Source organism: Sturnira hondurensis, unplaced genomic scaffold (genome assembly GCF_014824575.4).
Source record: "Sturnira hondurensis isolate 20B ecotype Veracruz unplaced genomic scaffold, ASM1482457v3 Scaffold0008640, whole genome shotgun sequence".
Classification (NCBI taxonomy): domain Eukaryota; kingdom Metazoa; phylum Chordata; class Mammalia; order Chiroptera; family Phyllostomidae; genus Sturnira; species Sturnira hondurensis.
The window spans coordinates 4,238,999-4,261,213 of record NW_028081271.1 but is presented as its reverse complement, the minus strand read 5'-3'; the positions used below and the strand labels follow the sequence as shown (position 1 = coordinate 4,261,213).

The following is a 22,215-nucleotide window of genomic DNA, read 5'->3' as shown; positions in this document are numbered from 1 at the left end:
GATTATTTTGGATGGTTACAGATCACTGGTTGCAAGATTACAACCGGAGGATAGAAGTTTTGGAACGGGAGATCTCCGTTCATCCTCGGGAAGAACTCGCTAATGGACTGTGTAAGAGTGGCTGGAATATTTTAGGGGAGAATGACGGGAGAAGCTTGAGCGAGCGGGTCCCATCCCTCCATACTGTAAGAAACTCACATATCCTTAATGAGCGGTCACCTGACTCGAGGCTGAAGTAGCGTCACATGGGAGTCCACTGTGAATGTGTGATGGGATGGACACAGTCCAGCCTTTGAAAAGCAGGGATGTCTAGGACCAAGCAGACACTAAATGTGTTCACGGCACCGTGGGACTGAGAATCACATTTTATATCTCTTTTCTCTTCTAAACCTGTTTGCTGATTTGTACACAAGGGAATAAAAACAACAGTAAGGACAATTTCAATGACCCAGCAACCCAAAAATTACCAACAACCTTGGACTGCTTTGAGGAAACACAAGCTAGAGTATGTAAGTCTGATAACTTTCTCTTAGTAGGAAAAGAGTTGGATGTGTTTATCTTAAAATTTTGTCACAGAACACGCATGCTCCGGGTAGCCCTGGTAACCAGGCGCTCCGAAGGCCTCCTGGGGAGGAGTTACCTGCTCTCCAGTGGTACATTACTGCCAAGGACCCAGCTGTCCTGCAGCTGGACGGACTCGGGTGTGGTTTGCAGCTCGGCGGGCAAAGCAGCCGGCGGGGCCGGACTCTGGTTCCTTCTATTCGTCAGGGAGTTTCTACTGAGAGAGGTGATGGATGGATGATGCTGAGCGGAGTGCTGCTTATGGGGAGGTGGCAATGGCTGCAGAGTGGACTGGCCTTGGTTGTTGGCAGGTTGCTCTGAAAATAAAGAAGAAAACTCATTATATACGTGTGTATGGGAACATCCATACCTACCCACACCGCCGATTTCTTGGGGATCCGCCGTATACGAATTAGAGTTAGAAACTGCATGTAAATCCGTAACCTAATAAATTTGCATATTATTCTATTAAGCGGGTGTTCAGTGACATTCTCTAAGAGCAAGTTTACCCTTGATACACAAAGTTCTAATTAATATACAACAGATGGTAAAGCTGCTTTTGGTTTTAATTTGTTTCAGATTTTTTTTTCATCTGGTTTTATTAACACCTACAGAAAACAGCATCTGACAGCTCTCCTAATGTGCCTTTAGATTCCAGCTTTTTTTTTTAAACAAACCAACCCTGAAATTAAATGGGTAATTTCAGTAGAACACAAAGGTTTTCGAAATGCATATAATCCCTATAATTATTTAATGGAGTTTTTTTAAAGCTTTATTTAACCGCAATAAATTATTACATGCTAGTTGCTAAACAGCAGTAGACTCCTCTGGCTGCATACATTCCAAATACGGCAGATCTGCACCGTGATCCACTAGACGACGCTAAGTATTCTTCAGCAGAAGGTCACTCCGCGGAGCAGATGTTGTTTCATGGATATTTAACAGACTGAATCACATCTGATTACCACGTCAGAAGACTCATAGACTTAATGACCGTTACACCCATTAGAACACACACAGAACAGATTTTCCAATTTCACAATGCACAGGAGAACTCCATTTCGGAGCAAGTCAGAGGTGACCAGAGTGGCATGGGCCGCTGTGTCGGGGGCACGAAAATTTTGTTCTAAACCAGAATTTTGTTCATAGAGGATGTGGCAACTTCAAAATGTAAACACAAGGCTAACCTGTAACCAGGGAAGAATTACCTAAAGCTAAGAAGTCGTAAGTTAAAATTCACAAATTCTGAGACCTACTTTTCAATCATATTATCTAGCTTTGAAAGTGCCAGAATTCACAAATACTACATTTTAGGAAACAGACAGATGACTCCTTAATTTAATGCCAAATTTATTACGGTTCTGCACACAAAAGATATTAATTTTTTACTCAGTGCAGTTCAAAGGGCACTATAATCTTGAAGTGATGTGTTAAGTCATGCTATTAATGTAAATGCACTTATTAAAGGAGAACAGGAAACACAGCGATTATCTTTTAGCTACAACGTGAACCCCAGCAGTGATTAAGCCAAATATTACAGACCAACACTGTAATTCTGGTTGTATGAAATGAATGCATGATACATTACAGCTTGAATATATATCATCAAATCGCTTTACAGGGTTCAAAAATTAAAATAACTCTTCCGGTAGCATATAGTATCTGTAATTACTGCGTGCTCCCTGTGGTCTCTAATAATCCATATCATACCACTTAACAAGTGATCATTTCTCAGTCTGGAGAGGAGGGGCAGAGGTATCCCCTGAAAAAGAGCTGCTTCTTCGCCCAGTCTCGCATCTTGAAGAGTCCCACACTAGAAACCAGAGAAGTCTTGCTCAGCCCACTGCTTTGACGCTCACGAAAAATTATGTGTCCAAATCTCAGTTTTGCCTTTGAGGGAATGGCAGGGTTAAATGAGCACATGGGTTTAATGGTGTTGGCAGGAAGGAAACTAACCGTTTAGAATTCGTAGAAGATTTATGATTCAGTACTAAGACTGTGCCTAAACAGAAGGAAGTAGGGTCAGATGACTCGGTGTCTTTAATTGTGGCTCGAAGAAAGAGCGGTGTTATACCACACACAATTTATTCCATGTACCATATATGTAATACAGAATATGAAATATGTGAGTTATTCCATATATCATATATAGAATAATTTATTCTATATCATTAGTAATATGTAATTAATTCTATATAGTATATACATAGTAAAAATTATATATTAGATGTTATACTATGCAGAGAAAAGAGTAGTGTAGTAGAAATCACAGTAGCACATTTAATTCTGTCAGGCATCATGACAGGAAGCCTCAGTTTTCTCCTCTGTAACCTGGAGGTAATAAAGCCCCATGTAACTATTAGTGCGATTTGAGGATTCAGTGAGACACACCCATTCATTCGTTCACTCATGTACTTAGTCATCTGACTAACGCTGGCCAAGCCTCTACATTCCCAGGATGCACTGTTCAGGACAGGAAAAGCACTGTGTGAGTGGTGGAGCATTAGGGGTGTCAGGATTGCTATTGAAAATAAAATGATTTTAAGATATATTACCATCAAGTATTTCACTGTGTTGCACTTAAGATACTAAATCTTAAATAAATAAAATATAAACAGTGGGGAAAAGCTTCCATTTAAGGTTTCAAAAATAATGAGGGTCCTGGTGGCTTTCTCCAAGTTCCCGCCTCCACTCAGTGTGAATTTGCTGGGAGCGGGCGGTGTCCGAGGGAGGAGTCATGCCTTCAAGATTCGCGCTCCTCCCAGTTGTCTGTCCAGGCAATCGCAGCACCGTGTGTTCTGTCTGCGGGGACCTCAGAGGGTTTGACTGCAGAATCAGGAGCTCTACCAGTAAAACGGGTCCAGAGAGTGAAGGCTCAGGCCCATCCACAACCTGACAGACCAGAGTAAGGGCAGAGTCGGAGCAGATGAGCCGAATGGCCGGAAATTGAAATTCTGCAGCAGATCGAAAACAGAAGCAAAGGCCCAGAACCCTCAGTGCTGACTCTGGCAATGCCAACTTACAGGATGCGACCGTGGTTGGAGTGTGTATTTATCTATAACAACTTATTCAAGATAGAGTAAGTTTATAAAGTATAACAACGTAAAATAAAATTAAACATAGCCAGAATGGAAGATAGAATAACAAAAAACCTGAAAGTGGGAAAGATAAGATAAAGCCCAATGTGAGGTCAGCGGACAGAGTGTCTGCTGTATCGTTCTACATATTTTTTAAAGCAGGCTACAAATCTGGTTCTAAATTATCTAGTTGCCAAAACAAAGAGAAAAACAAGACGAGGTACGTGATTTAGAGTGTTTTCAAGATAAAAAATGTCTGCTTACGAAAGTGTGACTATTACTGGTACTGAGAACAGAGAGAAAATGCTCCTTTGGTTCTCATAGGAAGAATGTCCAAACGTCCAGGGAAAGTTTTATGACCACGCTTCAAAATTCACACAAACAAACCAGGGTCCAGACATGGACATAAGCGCCAAGAACCTAACACAGGTGGGCCAGTCCACCTCAGAGCACCCGAAACGTCCACGGCTGCCTTGGCTTTAAGCTAGTCCAGTGGTACAGGCTTTGCATTGATTTGAGGAAAAATTTTGGATTATAGTGACTCTGAGTTACGGATGGGGCAAGTGGACTTCCCAGAATCACCAGGTTCCTGAAACGGCTCTCAACACGTCATTTTACTCCTGGAACACTCCCAATGGCTTTCTTGTGACTGTAATACACACAATGAACTCTAAAGGTGAAAGCTGTACTTATTCAAAGATAGCCCAAAATATTTTTGCAGACATTTCCCTGTGGATCCCCTTCACCACGTCTTTCTTTCGGTCAGATTTGCTGCTCCCTCCATGTCCCCCTTACGTTTCCACTGATGCTTAGTCACTTCCAACCAGAAAGACATTTTCCTCCATCTTTCCACATCCAAATCCTATGGATATTAAGTTCTAAGAACGATAACAATCCTTCTGTTCTCCTGAAGGAGAAGTCAGCTATCTCTTCTCTGAGTCTTATTTTACCTGTTCCCTTTTTCAATGGTTCTTTCGCTTTCTTCTCTATTATAACCAATCTTATAGGTTTCATGTCCCCTGTTAGATTCTCCAGGGGCCAGGTTCACACCCAATTCACTTGTCAGCCCCCTAAGGACCACGTACGAATAGACACACAATAAATACTCGTGACAGAACGATGATTTGTGAAGAAGTCAAAGGAGAGAGGTTGGAGGGGTAGAAATCCGAGTCTGCCTGTATTGCCTTTGATGGTAAGACAATTGCAGATAGGTCTTAACTTCCCCAACGAAATTCTTACATACTGAAGGGCAGAGACTCTAACCTAAGTTTCCCTGGGTGTTTTTCAGGAACTTCACTAAGCCTCGTACTGCGAATGTGCTGAGTGATTGGTGACATTTTTGCAGTAATAACGCCTGGGGCAGGGTATGAAGTCACTCACCCCATGAGTGTTTTTAGGAGTATTTCTTCAGAACCATGACAGAGTTTCCAGTATTTTAAATCTACCTCTGAATATGTGCAAGTAATAGAAATATTATATAACATATATAATTATATAAGATACGAGGTAATATAAAAAGTATACATTATCGGTTACCAAATCAAGTACACTGTCCTTGGATTTTTTAAGCTTATGTTAGACATGCTCTAGATAAAACATGTAAGAAAGGGTGTAAGTTCCATTTTCAAAATAGTTTTCCCTACCTTTTTAAAAAATAAAAACGGCACTATGCGTGCTGAAAATTACATATCACTCCCAACCAGCCCCCTGACTCGGTCCACTTTTTTTCTTTCTACATGTTCCTCCAGCTCATACAACTTCCACAACAGCCCAACCACTGCTTGTTTGTATCTGATGAATTAGACAGAAATTATAGCTATATTGAAAAAGCTCACATTATACGATTAGTAAATATCAGATAACAAGATATCGGTCATTTTACTCAGCTGATTATTACCAAACAGTTTAGCTCTTCGCCAGGGCCATCACGGCTCACCAGTCAAACCGAGCAGCCGGGGCACTGACTGGGGCCGAATAAGGGGTGTCGCCTGCTAGACCGCAAAGCTAAGAGGGTAGATTCCAGCACTGGCGACTTATAAAACCCCAATTCCGGGCGAATGCTGGACTTACTGACTCTGCAGGGGAAGAGAAGAAACTCTGGACCCTTCTCCTACCAACTCCGGGGAGGTGTGGATGAATCGGGGAGGTGGCAGATGCTATAGAGACAAACGACAATAAATATGGGACGTGTGGTTTCCCTGGGGTATTTCTTTTTCAGTGGGGTCTTTCCCTGAATAAGTTGCAGAACTCCCTGAGCTGCATTTACTTCACGGTGCTTATTTAAAGGTAGTAAGAGATGCGGGTGCTCCACGTACAGTAAGTGCGAAGTGGTAACGTCTCGATGGTGGGGAAGAGGCAGAAGTTACGGCAGAGCCTGGTCAGTGACCCCGACCACTGTCACAGGAAGCAAGAGCACACGACCAAGTCTGTCTGAGAAGAAAACGTTTCCCTTTAATAGGCAGCAAGCAAGAATTTCTCCCATAATTTGGGAGAAAGAGACCCAGGTGTGACTGCAGAATCAGGCCAATAATTTTTTTAAAAGGAATTCCAGGGTTTGAACATATCTGGGCTTATTTGCTGGTTTGCTGGTAGAAGCCGCCACTGGCACTTCTGGACCATGACGTGCAACCCAGCTCCAGCGCCTGCCTGAGTTCTGCCCAAGGGCCGTGGGATGTGGTCTTCGGGCAGCGGAGTGGGAAGGGACTTTGGAACAGGAAAGCTGGGAGAGGAACAGATGCCTTCCGGGCGGTCGCAGCCTCCTGGGGCCTCGTGTGCCTGTGCCTCTGCTCTCCTGGGGGGCTGAGGGGTGAGGAGGAGGAGGCCGGGGCAGGCACCTGCTTTGAGCTGAGCGTCCCCACAGCTACTGTGATGGCTCCGTCCCACCCACCTCCATCCCTGCAACTGTCCCCAGGGAAGAAGGCCCCTAATTTGGAAGGGTGAGAAGAGCTAGCAGCTGGTCCCTGTGCTGCTTTAAAATACCTGTTCACAGTCGAGTCAAATCTTCTAACAAAGACGACAATGAGGGAGGGGGATGGAGGGCAGGAGGGGGAGAGGAAAGTGGGTGGTAGAGAGAGAAATAAAACTTTTGGACCAACAAAACTTTGAGAATTTGTAGTCTTCCTTTGCATGAGGACATCCCAATCAGGGACCAGGGGAGGAAACTCCTGTCCATATAAGTCGGCTCCTCGCTGGCTCAGGAAGTGTCCTTCCCTTTCCACTGGAGACGGAAGGCTGTGTCTCCCTGGCTAAGCTGGAACACCGAAGCCGTCCCACTTGCTTCTTCACGGCACCCCAAATTGGAAATTCCTGTTGGCACTGAGTTAGTGCCCACCCCTGGTTAACAGTTTTAACTAGAGTGACCAGAGCTGGTATCACTCCTAGCTCTGGAATACAAGGCTAGTTAGTATAAGCCTAGAGTACGAGGGCCAAATCATAGTGTTTGATTTTGGAAATCCCAACCTCAAGTTTGGATTTAGCTTACTCTCTTGTCCCATTATGAACTAACTCAATGGCCTTATGGAGGAAACGGCTTCCCGTTGATTTTCTAATGTTAAACTTTGTTAACTACATCTCCTTCCGCTACTTATATTTTAAGATCTAGTAGGAAGGATGTATTAGAAATCACAAAAATATATGACACTGAAAACAGTAAATTACATATAAAAATGTCTCTTTTGCCCAGAAAATACCATATATGTTGCAGACACTTAGTTGTCATTACTTCCCTATGAAGAAAAGTATTAAGTAGCAAGAATCTTCCTTATAAATGGGGAGACTTTAACTTAAGGAAATACATGGTTTTATTAAGACCAAAACTCAGTGGAATTCTGGTCAGAGCAAAAAATGTAGATATTCAGGGTGCTTTCTGCTCTTCTCCTTTCTTACCTGACCTCCAAAATACTATATTAAAAAGGTAACCACCTTAAATGCTGTAATAAAAATTGGTGAAGGAAAACCTCACCTCACTTGGAAATGTTCGCAAAAACTTACTACTCTGGTTCATTATTTTATCTGTGATTCTCACAGAAGCCAAGAGTTGGAAAATGAATCGTCCATTTCCATACCTGTGCCAGTCTCTGGCTAAAATTTGACACTGTGCAAAGACTGTTACCACAGATTATCTGTCATGAACATTTCAGATAGCTGCATGCACACCAAATGAACATTTTCAAAAGTGTGCTTTAAAAACCGCAACATCCCATATAAGTAAACAGAATTATTCTTGTCACCATCATTAGACAATTTATTGTAAGGCCATTTATATAAACACATTTGGGCATGAAAAAACCTTAGAGATAAACGAGGTGTAAGAGGAAGACTTGTACTCAACAGAAGCTATTATTTAAGCGGGCACAGATGAACGGATTTACTACACTTACTGAGTTAGTTGAGAATTTGGTTTAACTTCTTTAGGGTCATTCTTTGAAATGAAGATTAGAAGAAATCATCAAAGTACAAGTCTTTAAATCTTCGCATTCTCTTTTTTTCTTTGAGGGTGCATTGTACTATCTACTCTAGACAATGTGGCAACCGAGGATAACCGTGAAATCATCTCAGCCCAACCGTGAAACTGACACTTTAGGTTAATACAACTGAACTGGGGAGAAAGGATCAGCCAGGAACAGAGGGGGAGACAAAATGCCGCCTGCCTGCGAGCCCACACTGGTGCTTTCCCCGAGGAGAACTGCCCGCCCTCTGGAACTATTCTGATGTGTGAGGATGAAGTCAACAATGACTCAACCGCTGCTGAGACCCCTACCTGAGTTCTGCACCCCTGGAGTGCTATGCCCTCAGTTTAAGAATGGATTGGGAAAAAAAAACTTCACTGTAAATGGAACAATAGGGAATCTTGCTGTGTTGTCTTAAGCTCTGGATGGGGAACAAAACAACTGAAAATTTTCACCACTGTCCTCGGCTTCCCTGGGATGCCTGAGGTTAAAACTTACATCCACGGAGTGCTGGCATCCTGAGCCAAGAATTACTACAACAAGCGGTCTTGCATCAGCAATGCGCTTTCCCGAGGCACCAGCAGAGCTAAATGCAAAACTGCTTTAAAAGAATATGCACTGAGCCCACGTCACGCAGGATTTCCAGAGATGCAACTCTGCTTTCGGTGAATTCACAATCTAAAATGGCAAAGGGCACCATCCACCTGAGCCAAATGCTACCTACACAGAAAATCAACAGCAGGAATTTTTATCTCCTCCAAAACTTTAGATAATACATCCATCAGAGGAAACTGTAAGCATGTTTAGAATAATCAAGGACTTAAAAATTATAAAATATAAGAATAAGGCATTAAGAGAAATATAAGGCAGTTTTGTTAAAAGTACAACGTATACAAATATGAAAAATGTAGCCACCGAAATCGGATAGGTCCCGGATGATTTAAACAGTGTATTAGACATAGGTGTAGAGAGGACCAGTAAAGTGGAAAAGGGACTGAGGACACTCAGGTGGCATGAGAAAGGTCAGGTGTGCTTTCATACGTAGGAGTAGTTTGGAGAGAAAAGAGATACTGGCTTGGCCCAAAAGTCCATTTAGCTTTTTCCACAAAAGAGAAGACACATTTTTCATTTTCACCAATAACTTGATTGATTTGGATATTTTGAGCATGTTAGCTATTTCCTGCTATTGGCTTCTAGTGGGTAGAGGCCAGGAGTGCTGCTAAATGTCTCCCGATTCATCAGACAGCCCCACAGCAAAGAATTATTTGGCCAAAATGTCAAGAATATCGAGGAACTTCGCAAACCACTTTTGACACGTCTGATCAGTCATAGCACCTTCTCCACACACTGCACAAATCTCCTTTGTGTTTCATTTGCATTTTTACCTTTCTTTAAGTAATAAAGCATAATATGCCAGAATGGGTATTTTCTTCCGCCTTCAGTATTAAAATGGCTGTGTAAAATTTCACCAATTTTGTTAAGTTTCTTTTAAATGCGCACTGTCACAATACTTTCTAACACAATTGTTTTGAATGAAGTTAAAGACAACTAAGCACTTATAGAGCCACTGTACAAAAAAACCCTAAACTTTCTAGCCAACCCAGTAGAATGAGAAAGCAAAACATAAAAGCAGTACGAATTCCAGAAGCCAAGAACGGCATTTCCTTCAGAGGTTTTAAAACATATTCCTTCCAAGTTCCTAGCACTATGATTAGGGATGTGAAATCATATGAATATGAATTCACTCCTCTCTCATTTCATATGAATTATTTCTGTTATTCTTTTTGGTTATTGGATAACAGCTTCCTTCCCCTTTGTTTTATTTAAAAGGTAACTTCTTTTGCATGGCACTAAGTTCTTTTGGAAGATACTTGGCTTATAGAGTTGCTGCTCAAAAGTACGTAGTTAATCTAGAAGGTCAAGCACCCTGACCAAGTTCAGTGGGTGGAAACACATGCCAATGGCTACCTCTGCTTGTTCAAGTAGTTCATCTTTTAATGTGCTCAACGCAAGTAATGCCGCAAATGTATTATCCCCTACTGAAATTCTGAGATTTGCCTAAGTATTTCTTAGGGAACTATGCATGAAAGTTATTTATTATACATGCCTTAAAGCCGAGTAAAAATTGCCTTTGGAATGTTCCAGTGTATGTTTCAGGATATTTTTCTACCCATTGAAAAATATTTCACTTGAGAAAGTAAGCAAAAACGGAAGAAGCTGTCCCAATGCTGACCATGAAAAATTGCTGAAAAACAAGCAATAAACACTTTTCTCTCCTCTCTCATTCATAATGAGCATTTGACTTTTTGTGCAATGACCATTTATGGACTTTAAGTGGAATATATGATACACTATATACGAAGCACATGTTCAACTATGGATAAAGACAGACCGAAGGCAGCTAAAAGCAGTGACAAATGGTTCACGAGGAACAAGGAGAGCCCACCGAATACTTCACATCATGCAGGAATGGCGAGCTTCTTGGAGGCATTCTCTACCACAAGGCCAATGTCGTCGGGTGGAGAGGAAAGAGCACTGGAAAGCAAACGGGGACAGAGGGTTGAGCTCCTGCTTAAACCACCCAACGTAGCGCCATATAAACCCACTGACTTCGGGGTCTCCGCTTCTCTGCTCTGTAAAAATGTGGCCGGGGGGAGGAAGAGGACTATTCAATGCATTCTAAAGTTTTCTAGCTTTAAAATTCTCTTTATTTTACAGAATGCATCCTATTTTCTTCAAACATAGTAGCTTGTGTCATTAGTATTTAAAAAGTTAAGGTAATTTAAAAAGCGATCATATTAAGTTACACATAGAAAACATTTCAGGGACAATGAGTAACCATTATTGCAAATGTCGATATTACGAAAACTCCCCCATATTAACTCATGCCATAAATGCCCGACCATTTGGTCTTATCAATGCTAAAAATAAGCCACCCTGTATCACCCTTTGTTGCAACCTGTACCATGTTAAGATACATCTAGTGAAAATCATTTACAGCAAATTTACTTCAGATATCCACACGAAAATTGCTTGTGAAAACAAGTATGTAAAAAACCAGGATGCAACTTTCAAAGTTAAATTAAGTCTGGCTTGTGTTTTAAATGTTATGATGACAATTACAGTAAATCTGAAAACTGCAGTTAATCGGTTTTAGAAAAAAGAGATTTCACCTACTTTATCTGCACCTTCTAGACTTTATTTTTTAAAAATATTTCAGCAAGCGCAGGAGAAATAATCAATCTGTGAACACACGGAAGGTACCCAGCAACCTGCTGATCTTTCTTCCACCCGGCAGTCACCACACCAGCGGTGTCTACTCTAGCATAGTATTTGACGTCACATTTGTTATCTGCAGTTTAGAGAGTCCATATTGTCTATCAATGTCTTATATTGAAATCAAACTTCAAGTCATACTCCGAGCTGCGGGAAGAGCTGTGGGTTGTCCCAAACGTGAAATATTACGTGGGTGCAAGAAATTTCACCTGAACCCACGAGTGTATGTCCTGCTTTCTCACCACGTGCAATCAGAGAGACCTGTTAAACGGGAACCCCATAACGATGCGTTTCGATTAGAAGCGAAAGAGGGTTGTCGTTGGAGCTGACATAGGCATACTTGCTGAATGTCCTCCTCTGTCATGAATGATTTGGGGGTAATCTTCTGTGCATGCATGACACTGAAAGCCTCTTCTAAATATGTATTTTCCTTCAGCTTTAATGACTGAGCATCAGTGGCAAGCGGGATGATTCAGTGAGAGGACTACTAAATACAGGACACAGTAGGGCCGCAGATATCAAAATGAAACCACGTGCGTGGAAGTGCTCTGGAAACTGCAGAGCCCGATAGCCCTGGGAGGCAGGATTATTGTTCAGGAGATTAATGACGTGTGTTTTCAGAGGCTTTGTTGCGCCTTTGTTGAGGCTGTGACTCTTCATACCGTGCTAATTGCCTCTAGAAACCTTCCTCTCAAAATAGAGGTTTCAAAAGAAGCCGGGGACTAAGATATCCCCTCACAGAGCTTCTGATCTTTTATTTCAAAGGTCTACAGATATTTTAGTGCTAGTTTATTCAACTTTTCCATAAAAGAGGCAAATGAGCTTAGATCCACCTTGGAGGAGATTAAAGAAGATCTGCTGGCCCTGGCTGGTGTGGTTCAGTGGGTTCAGTGCTGGCCTGTGAGCTGAAGGGTCTCCGGTTCGATTCCCAGTCAGGGCACATTCCTAGGATGTGGTCCAGCTCCCCAGTTAGGGGCACACAAGAAGCAACCAATTGATGCTTCTCTTGCACACCAATGCTTCTGTCCCTCTTTTTCTCTCCCCCCTCCCTCTCTCTCTAAAAACAAATAAATAAAATGTTAAAAAAGAAAGAGAGAAGACCTGGGGAATTAGTTTGCAGGAGCAGCCGTAACAAAACATCATGGACTGGGTGACTTAGGCAACAGAAATCACGTTCTCACTGTGCTGGTGATCGAAGGTCCCTGACTGAGGGCCCACGGAGTCAGTGTCTGGGGGTGGGGGGCTCTGTTCCTGGCTTGTAGGCAGCCGCCTTCTCCCCCGTGCCCTCACATGGAGAAGGGAGAGAGAACTCTTTTCTAAGAACACCAAATCTGCCAAATCAAGACCTTACCCTGATGAACTCTTCTAACCTTCATTAGGTCTTGAAAGGTTCTATCTCCAGATATAGTCTGGGGGGGGGGGAGGGGGGTCTTCACCATATAAGTTTTCGGGGAAACACTCAGTCCATAACACCTGGGTTCAAGACCCTTGTCTGAAATTTAATAACTGTAACTTTGAGCAAAGCAATTTCATATTCTAAATTCTCTCATTCCTCAGCTAGAACATGGAGATAATAATCACTTCTATACAAGTGTTGGGAGGATTAATGGAAATAATACACATTAAAGTATTTTTATAAACTACTACTTTAATGAGAGGTCTTATTTACCAGACTTTCCCCCTTTATTCAAATAAACCATTAATATTTTTTACAGTGTGTGTGTATATATATATATATATATATATATATATATATATATATGTATGTATTTTTGGCCAAAGATAAGTGTGACTATGTCCATAAGACAATTTCTTTCCAAGGGAAGTCGTTAAAAACATTCTTTTATAATTTATAAATTTATAAAGGCGTATATACACCTAATTAATTTTCAAAAATATCCCTTAATATCATTGAGTGTTTACTTAGGATAATGTACGACTACCATAAAAGACAAAAAGAATGCACATTATTACAGAAATAACCCCCTGTGTATGCAGAATGGCTGGTTAAAATTTGCTTCAGTACTTTAAACGGAACTGGTGCTTTTTAAGTAGAATCTGCATTCTTTGCATTTAAAGGAACACACCAGAAAATGAGGCTCCCACAGAAACACGTGAAAATGCAAAGACGGATGAAACAACTTTATGTTTTATGGCATTACTTTGAAAATCTGATTAAGATAGATGTCTTTAGCTCACAATTCTTCAATGTCACGTTGTCATCGTTCCCATCAGCAAGATGTTTGAAAAGGCTCTCAATTAATATTGCATGCCAGGACTGAAATTACATCCTTTGTCGCTTAGTTCCTAATGGTGCAAGTGATATCTACCAAGTAGTGTTTTACGAAGCGTGTGTGATTTTTACTGCAGGCTGTTTTCAGAAATCTTTTTCAGGTTTCCGAAAAACTGCTTAGGGTTTTCAATGAATATGCCTTTCCGGTGAAAATCGCCATGACTCTTAAAACTAATGGGAAACGTATTACTAGAATTTACTTCTCAGGAACACATATGCTACTTGAATTTGTCGTTTTCTCATGTGCACAGTCCTGAATATACTTGATTTTACCCAAATATTTTAGTAAATTGTTTTATTATAATCAGAATATGTGCCACATACACGTAGGTCACAGAGCCCTCGTTCATCAGGCAGCAGGTTCGGTGTCTGTCTAGCGAGAGAAATACGTGGTACACGAACAGAGTGGACACAAATTACCAAATGCTGGTTAGGCTTGTGCTGCAAAAATGTGTTTTATTTTTAAAATACAAATACTGATCTACTTTTTAAGAGGGATCTAGTGTCCTGACATTAACTCCAATATTTCTGAAACTCAAGCACCCTAAATACGAGTCATTTTCATTTATCGAAGAGCCACGGTCATAACAGACCTGTGCTTACATTTAAGTTACGAGGATACAAGTGAACACAGAAGACAATTCTTACATTTAATTTTATTCTTTGGCTTTGAACATAAACCGACATATTTAGGTCCTGGTTCTATCATTAACATGTTCTACTCAATAAATTGTGATTTCTACAGTCCTTTTTCCAGTTTAAAGAAAAAAATCCATAATTCTGAAGTGTTTTAAATATTTGTGTGTATACATACCCACAGTTTAAAGCTCTGGTTGCTAATCCTAAGTCTCGAAGGCCGTTATACTTTATCACCTTACATTTTACAAAATACAGGTCTACTGAATATAAAACAACTGATCCAAAAAAAAAAAAGAACAATAGAAAGAGACTTATTCTGGGATGTGTCTCCCTTGGGCCATATTTCCATCGCTGATGGAAGATAAGGCCGGCTGCATCTCTCCTGAGTTAGCTTCGATCTTTAGGGACCTCCCAGACATGCGGCTTTTGCCAAGTAGGTGTCTATTATAAGGGAGAATAAAAATATTAACATTAAGATCGACATTCTTATCCAGCATTGCCCTGCACATTCATCTTGTTTGGATAATTGCACATTTAAAATTAGAGTCTACTTATCTGGTTCTACGCATTAGGGAATAATACGGAAGGGGTTTTTCAAATTCTAATTCCCCATGGCAGATCGCTGTGATTCTCATTAACTCTATAAGGAAGGGCTGGCCTCCCCTCCGATGTGTTCTTGGATTTTTTTCTGCTGCGTGTGGTTCACTGAAGGAATGGCAATAGTTCATGTTGAAATCATTCTCTCCATTAGCTGGAATCGATTTTTAAAAGCATTCCAACACGTCCATATCCCGTCTATAACAATTCATTTAACCCCCAATGCCCTAGAATACTGTATGCTCAAAGATAATGCTCATCTCTTAAAGAAAGAGAAAGAATGAAAAAAATGAAGTATGTTTATATTTTCCTTTTATGGATGTGTTTCGTTTTGCTAGCTATAAGTAGTTTACCCAGTAATTACAGAAGGGAGTTACTAAAAATCTAATTACTAAAAATCTAAGTTCAGTATAACTTCACAGATCCTAAATGCAAAGGGGGGGTGCACACTGGGGAGAGAAACCCACAAATAAAATTTGCACTTATTAAACTCATTATGCTCTGTGCTCAGCATAAGTTATTTTATTTATCCTCACAGCCAATTTCAGGTATTCATTCCCATTTTACAAGCAGGGAAAAAATTTCCGAGAAATTGAGAACTCTGGAAATGGTCACAGAAGAGGACCCCAAAGCCTTCCATACTAATTTATACAGGAATACTTATTGTTGTCAGTTTTGTGTCAGCCATGTTGGCTGAAGAACAGGAAGAGGACACGTGTGCTTTAGGACAGCACTGTAGAAATTCAATTTTAAATGGAAAAGATGCTCGCTGTATCTTGAACTTGGGGCCAGAGGGCTATCCAGCAGAGGCCAGAGGGAGACCACAGCCCAGAGGACACAGAGGTGTTCTTTTATTACAGGGAACCGGTGATGCATTTTAGATAGGGATAGAAATAAAAAATAATTTGGATGTTACTTTCCAGTTTTATAAAGAGTTGAGCATTATATCGTACGTGGGTGATGCTTTGTCTCATTTTTTAAAGTTTGCTGAAGTCTGTCCATCAGTTTCTCATACTGAGAAACAAAAAAGTATCAGTTAAGAAAAATCTATAAAATTAATAATAAAGTACAAGATCCTAGATATTCCCCTTTTTGTTGTCCTGATGATACATTTTGGGGAGGGCAGGTTATCTGACAAACTCACCATAGTTGCTAATGTAAGCATAAAATACTTTTCCTAACATTCTTCAGGGGACACTAGAGTTATCAAATCAAACAGTGTGACCAGGCAGGACCCCACAGGCTCCCCTTTGAGCAACACCACAACAATGACAAATACTTGAGATGGTGTTATTAATAATCAATGGCCTTCTGGTTTACAAAGAACTGTTAACTCTTAGATCATAGACTGACATGCTTATGCTTTTGTGAGGCCTCAAAATAGGGTCAGTTTCAAATAAGTATTAGAGTCAAAAATCAAATAATATCTGCTTCCTCTATCATTTCTTACATCTTACCTATTTATGTGAAAATACTGGATAATTTTAAATTTTTAACCTATCCCTGTTATTTAAAAAACAGAGGATTAGAAAAGAATAAAAGTAAAATTTATATTAACATGTTTAGTAACCATCTTTTTACCAGTGCAATTAGACACTGACTTAAAAAATTCACCAAAATCGAGTTACAAGGACAGATGCAATTAAATGATTACTCAAGCAAAGTGGAAGATATTCAGACAAAGAATACTAATTAACTTTCAAACAATGAAGATTGCGAAATCCAAGTTATGCACGACCCACTACCGCACGCAGAAAGATGAAAAGTGACCTCGGAAACACTCTTTAAATTCAAAAATGCGTCCCACACAAGTAGCAATCAGAGCTGAATTATCAGGTTTAGCCGTGAGCACTTGGCCCTGGCCCTGAGTTACAGCAGGTAAGTTCCTCAAAGAAGTGGTGGCGTCTGCCGGGCCTCCGTGCCCGCCTGCCTCTCACAAAGACCGGCACAAGGAACACACTTTCTGATTTCAAGGCAAGTCAGAAATATGAAGATTTATAACTGGGCAGATCTAATGGAACTGTCGAAAAGGGAAGTTATGCTCACGACGAAACGTTCCCAGCGTGATCTAATTTTCACACTAATTGAAAAAAAAATTCTTGGTGAAGCACCCTCCACAGGTTGTTGCTATTGTAACAGAGACTCACAATAAAATAGGGGGGGAGAGATAAAAAAAAAAAAACCAGAGCTGGGAAGAGTCATTTCTTCAAAGAATTGCAGCTGAGGTCAGAGATAACGTGGTGAACAAGGAGACAGTGGAGTGCAGTACCTTCCTTCAAATGCTCTCCCCCTTTCCTTTAGAATGTGGAAGAATCAGACAAGACAAAAGACAAGGAAAGAGCCAAACTTCCAAAATAGCATTGCACTACATTATTAATAGTGTCACACGGAAAGAAATGACAGCTCTCCAAAGAGTACTTTTGTCTCTACTTACTTTAATTAACCTCCCTAGGCTTACAGTGAATTTGAACTTCTTTTTTTTCAAACCGAAAAAAAAAAAACCTCACCTCAAGACTGATTAAGATTTGCGACCTGTCCCCCACTGGCCCTCGAGCCTAGTTATGTGTGACATAAAGCAAGGGACACACAAGCAGCAAACGCAAACATTGACGCTGTGTAATTTTCTCAAAGAACCAAGATTTCGTCTGTGGCTCCTCTGTCTTCTCACAGGGAAATTATTTCCTGAGGCATTTCTGACTTTGCAGCAGAAACTGAGTCATCTGATATGAAAGGAGAATTACAACCAAAGTATCCTTCCGTAGATGTTTCAATTAACTTGGTACCATAAGAACCTCACTTTGAAATAAACTAATTGGATTTGAAAAGATCCATGCAAAGTCTGATCCCTGAAATCAATCTAGAAAGCATACATCCAGACTGGGGTGAACAACAGAAGTTTTCAAATCTGTGGCTACAATTTAAAAAACCCATTTTAGTGACTGTCACGTCATTATTCTCCTTCTAAGACACCTCGAAGGAAAACACATCTCTTACCCTCTCTAAGGGGACTGTCAGTCTGCCCCAAAGGACGTTCACACCCCTCCTGGACCCGCTGCCCAACTTGCGCCTCTTTCTCAGACTTTCCGCTTTCCCAATGAAAGCACCATTTCTAATCCAAAGTTTGGTGACACTTTGGACCCTTACCCTCTTTATATTTAATCATCAAGTTCATTGTTAGTTGACTCAAAGTGGACGTTGGTTGTGTACCTTCTCCGGGATTCCCACGGCATCGCCCTATCTAGTCTCCACATCCCTCCTGTCCACTTTTCGTTCGGTAAACGAAACCCGTGTCTGTGGACTAGGGAGAAGCCCCGAGGAGAACTGCATGCTGACATCTGCGCCCACTGACTCGACACTGCAATCTATCCCGCATACAGCTGACAACCTCGTCTGCATACATTTCTTCTCCTCCTTCACCAGCAATGGCTCGCCACTGTCCAATTGGCGACACAAGTCCAAAGTTCACTGACCTGCTAATGTGGACGTGCTGGGGAGATAGGAGGTGGGAGATAGGAGGAGATAGAAAACAAAAACACCCAAAAAAAATCCCCATGGTATTCTCGACATCCATCCACGTTGTCACCAATGGCAGTGTTTCATCTTCTCTCTTACGGCTGCGTAGTGTTCCACTGCATATACGCACTGGGTCTTCTTTAGCCAGTCATCTGTCTAAGGACACTTTGGTGTGTCCACATGTTGGCCACTGCAAATAATGCTGCATATATATCTTTACAAAGAAATGTTTTCAGATTTTTTTTCAGTAGATTAACAGAGGGGCTGCGGGGTATATAGTAACTCATGTCTTAATTTTTTGAGAAAATCTTTATACTCTTTTTTCCATAGTGGCTGTACCGGTTTACATTCTGATCAGCAGTGAATAAGAATGAATAAGACAAACAAAAGCCAAGGAAAGGGGTGGAGGGTGGTAAGTGAAGGGGAAAGGGGGTCAAGTACACGGTGACGAAGGAGGTCTGACTTTGCACGGTGAGCACACAGTGTGATACGCAGACAATGTGTTACAGAGTTGTACACTGGAAACCTATATAGTTTTATCAACCAGTGTCACTCCAATAAATTTAACCAAAAATAAAGTTGAATTCTGTTTATGGTGATTCACTAGCACACAGGAAAATGAGAGTAACCTAGTGCAGCCTAAACTCCTCCAGAGGGTGTTCGGCTCCCAGACAAGATGGATAAAAAAAGAGCGCAGAAATGTCTATTTTTCCATTTTGAACCTTAACTCTTTCACGGGTTACTATTCGTGTTTAGAGATGAGAATTTTAGGGCAGCAATTCCACGCTATGTCTTCCTTTAATACAGTGCTCTGTCTAAAAACAACTAACTTACTTTGGTTTCCCAAAACAGGAAAAGCATGATACCCAAGCAGAATACTTAAAATAAATGAAAGTGTGTAGGTCAACTTCTTATGTAAATACTTATGTGAATGAAGAAAATTTTGAAGATGGAGACAAGCTGCCAATTCAAACATTATAAATATAAAATTAACTTTTAATATCTTTTTCTGCAAGGGAGTAGGAGATAGACTTTCAAAAGCTCATGTCTCTTTGACACCAGAGGTCTCCAAGCCACAAGTCGACTGAAGCCTGTTTTTGTGAATAAAGTTTCCAACGAACAGATCGCGCCCATCTGCTTGTTTCACGGCTCTGGCACGACAGCAATGGATTTGAGTGGTTGCCACATTACGCTTCCCCTAAAAGCCTAAAATATTTACCACCTGGCCCTTTAAGGAAAAGTTGGCCAACCCATTGTTTTTTTAACTGGAAAACTTGAGACAATGGCAGGTTCATGTGCAGTGTGAAGGAATCGCGCAGAGAGATCTGTGCATCCTCATTCAGTTCCCCCAATGATAACATCTCACAGAAAAACCTCGCACCAGGATATTAACGCTGATGTGACCCACTTTCCCAGGTTTCCCCAGTTCTACTTGGGTTCTTGGTGTGTGCGTTCCCTCTGTACAATTTTACTACGTGACTGTCTATGCTGATCCGTGTTAAACATAAACTGCTTCCTCAATAATGACTTTTTCTTATTCTCTGTTTAGAAGGTAAAAATAGTGATTATAAAACCAAAGACTGCAAAGTTCACGTTAGCTTCAAGTACAGCAGAAGCTGGGCAGACAACCTGCATCAAGACAGCCAGATTTCAGGCCTATCGGTAAAATCGTGTTAGAAAACAGGAAACGTGTTCTGTGTCTGTGAGCTGAATAAACTCTATGACCATCTGAAATTTCACTGCAAAGGCCTGTGGGAGGGAGGCATGCAGAGCAGGACAGGGAAGGAGAAGAGAAAGAGAGGAGCAAAACTATAACCAAATATAGGTGTAGTACTAGATAGGTTATTTGTCACTTAAAATTAAAGCGTTATCTATGAGTAACATTTGACATTATTAGCAGAAAGGCAAAAATAATATGTTACTAAGTACTTGAGTTAAAATATATAATGTATAGCATGTTTACATGGCTCAATGAAATGCTTTAACATTCAAAATCATTCTTTATATAGTGGTTCAGAATTCATTTGCTTGCAGATGTTTTCTTCTTTTCTAAAGCAAGGAATTAATAAAGCAGGCGCTTCATAAATACAGTTTAGCAGAGATGGCAATAAATAATTGCATGAAGAGACGCGTATCAAATGAAAACAACCCATAAGTAAATTTTTCCTATGAGTACCCTTTCTGGAATAAAGTGGAGAATAAATTAATGAATAAATAAGCAATAAATAATAAAGCCATGGTAAATTGCAATTCCGATCAGGGTAGAAATCCACATGTTAAAGAAATCAAATTGACATAATTAGGCATATTAAAAGGATGAAAAAGGATGACATTTCTACCTTCACAAACCCAAAATAAATTGTGAAATTTGTTAGAATAAAAATTTATGGGACACGTGACAAATTGTGAGAAAGCATTCTGAGTCAGAAATGGATAAATTGGCAGGTTGGAGAACTGAATGTTTTGTGAATTAAAGTACTTTTCTATGCTTGAAATGAAACAGAAAATACCTTGAGCTAAAAACCTTTAAGAAAAATTCATTTTATTGTTGGTATTTTATTGCAGTTAATCTATTTATTTTTATTCCTGAACAAAATATGTCTTTTCAGCTCCTCAAAATAAGTAGCAATAAATAATGACAAATGTGAAAAGAATTTCTGTTTAAGTAAAATCATTTCAATGATGTGTGGAATATGAATCTCAATATTTTCCCTTATTAATAAATAAAAGATTACAACCTGGGACTATCTGGAAGTAAACTATAAATAACTTTTAAATATTGAGTCACATAAAAATTTCAATTCTGGTCCTACATCTGTTTCTCTAGTACTCCAGTCCTGGAGAAAATCTTTAGAAGTTTCAATACACATACTGCAATGAAGCCATAAATATTTGTGGTATTCATTCAGTGCAGAAAACTGGGCTACACCACAAACATACTAGATTTTCAACATTTCTCTATTTTTATTATATAACCATTTCTTTTATAAGTAGGCATTTCTGCTGGTATCATACAGAATTTCATCATTATTTTATTGTGATATTCCCCTAAAATATGATTGAGAAAAAAAACTGTGAATCAAGATTAAAAGCAACGTTTTTAAGTGAGAAGAGATACGATAAGAGACTTGATCCTTATGTCCAAATGCCTACTAAACTGTTTATTCGGAGGAGTATATTTGAGAACTTGTCAGAACACTTGAAAGAAATTTCTTCAAAATCAGTGTTTTAAGCGATTTGGATAGGTTTGTGTCGTCACGATGAGAAATAAGTGTAGCTCACTGAGCATGCACATCGCTGTTATTTCCCCCAAAGTCCCATCATCTAGGTTAGTCCTACCATTCAGATCTCCACAAGCAGCACGATTCAAAAATGGAGCAATGGCTTTGGAGTCTGGTAAACATTAAATCTCTGAGCCTTGTTTCTTGAAATGTGGAAAATGTGAATTAACAGCTACTACCTCTGGAGGTTCAAGGGGAAGGAAATTCAGTGAAATAATATCCAGCACAACTTGTAATTGATAGCAGATGATCAATAAATAAAAGTTTTTCAAATTACCATCTGACTTAAGCAGAATCAGCAAAGTGGTGCCCTCCCCTCGGACGGAGCCAGCCTATACAAAGTCCTCGCTGTTTCCCCTGGCTTGACCTCATTCCCAGCCTGGGCCTGTGACCTCAGCAGGTGCTGTTAACACTTACGGTGCTCTTGGCCCCCAACAAAACACTAAATGTTTCTTAAAACCCAGAACCAGGTCGTTACCAACAAAGAATGTGAGTATGTGAACTGAAGTCTCTTTCTGAAACCTCGGGGC

At 40.3% G+C, this 22,215-nt stretch overlaps 1 protein-coding gene across 3 annotated transcripts in view; it reads right to left on the bottom strand.

Moving 5' to 3' along the window:
• Nucleotides 1–22,215, bottom strand: part of TENM3 (teneurin transmembrane protein 3) — a 407,467-nt gene that overhangs the window by 166,132 nt on the left and 219,120 nt on the right. For all 3 annotated transcript variants that reach the window (XM_037055127.1, XM_037055128.1, XM_037055129.1), the window contains exon 3: nucleotides 641–878. In XM_037055127.1, the coding sequence (XP_036911022.1) occupies nucleotides 641–878 (238 nt within the window). The remainder of the gene's footprint in view (nucleotides 1–640; nucleotides 879–22,215) is intronic.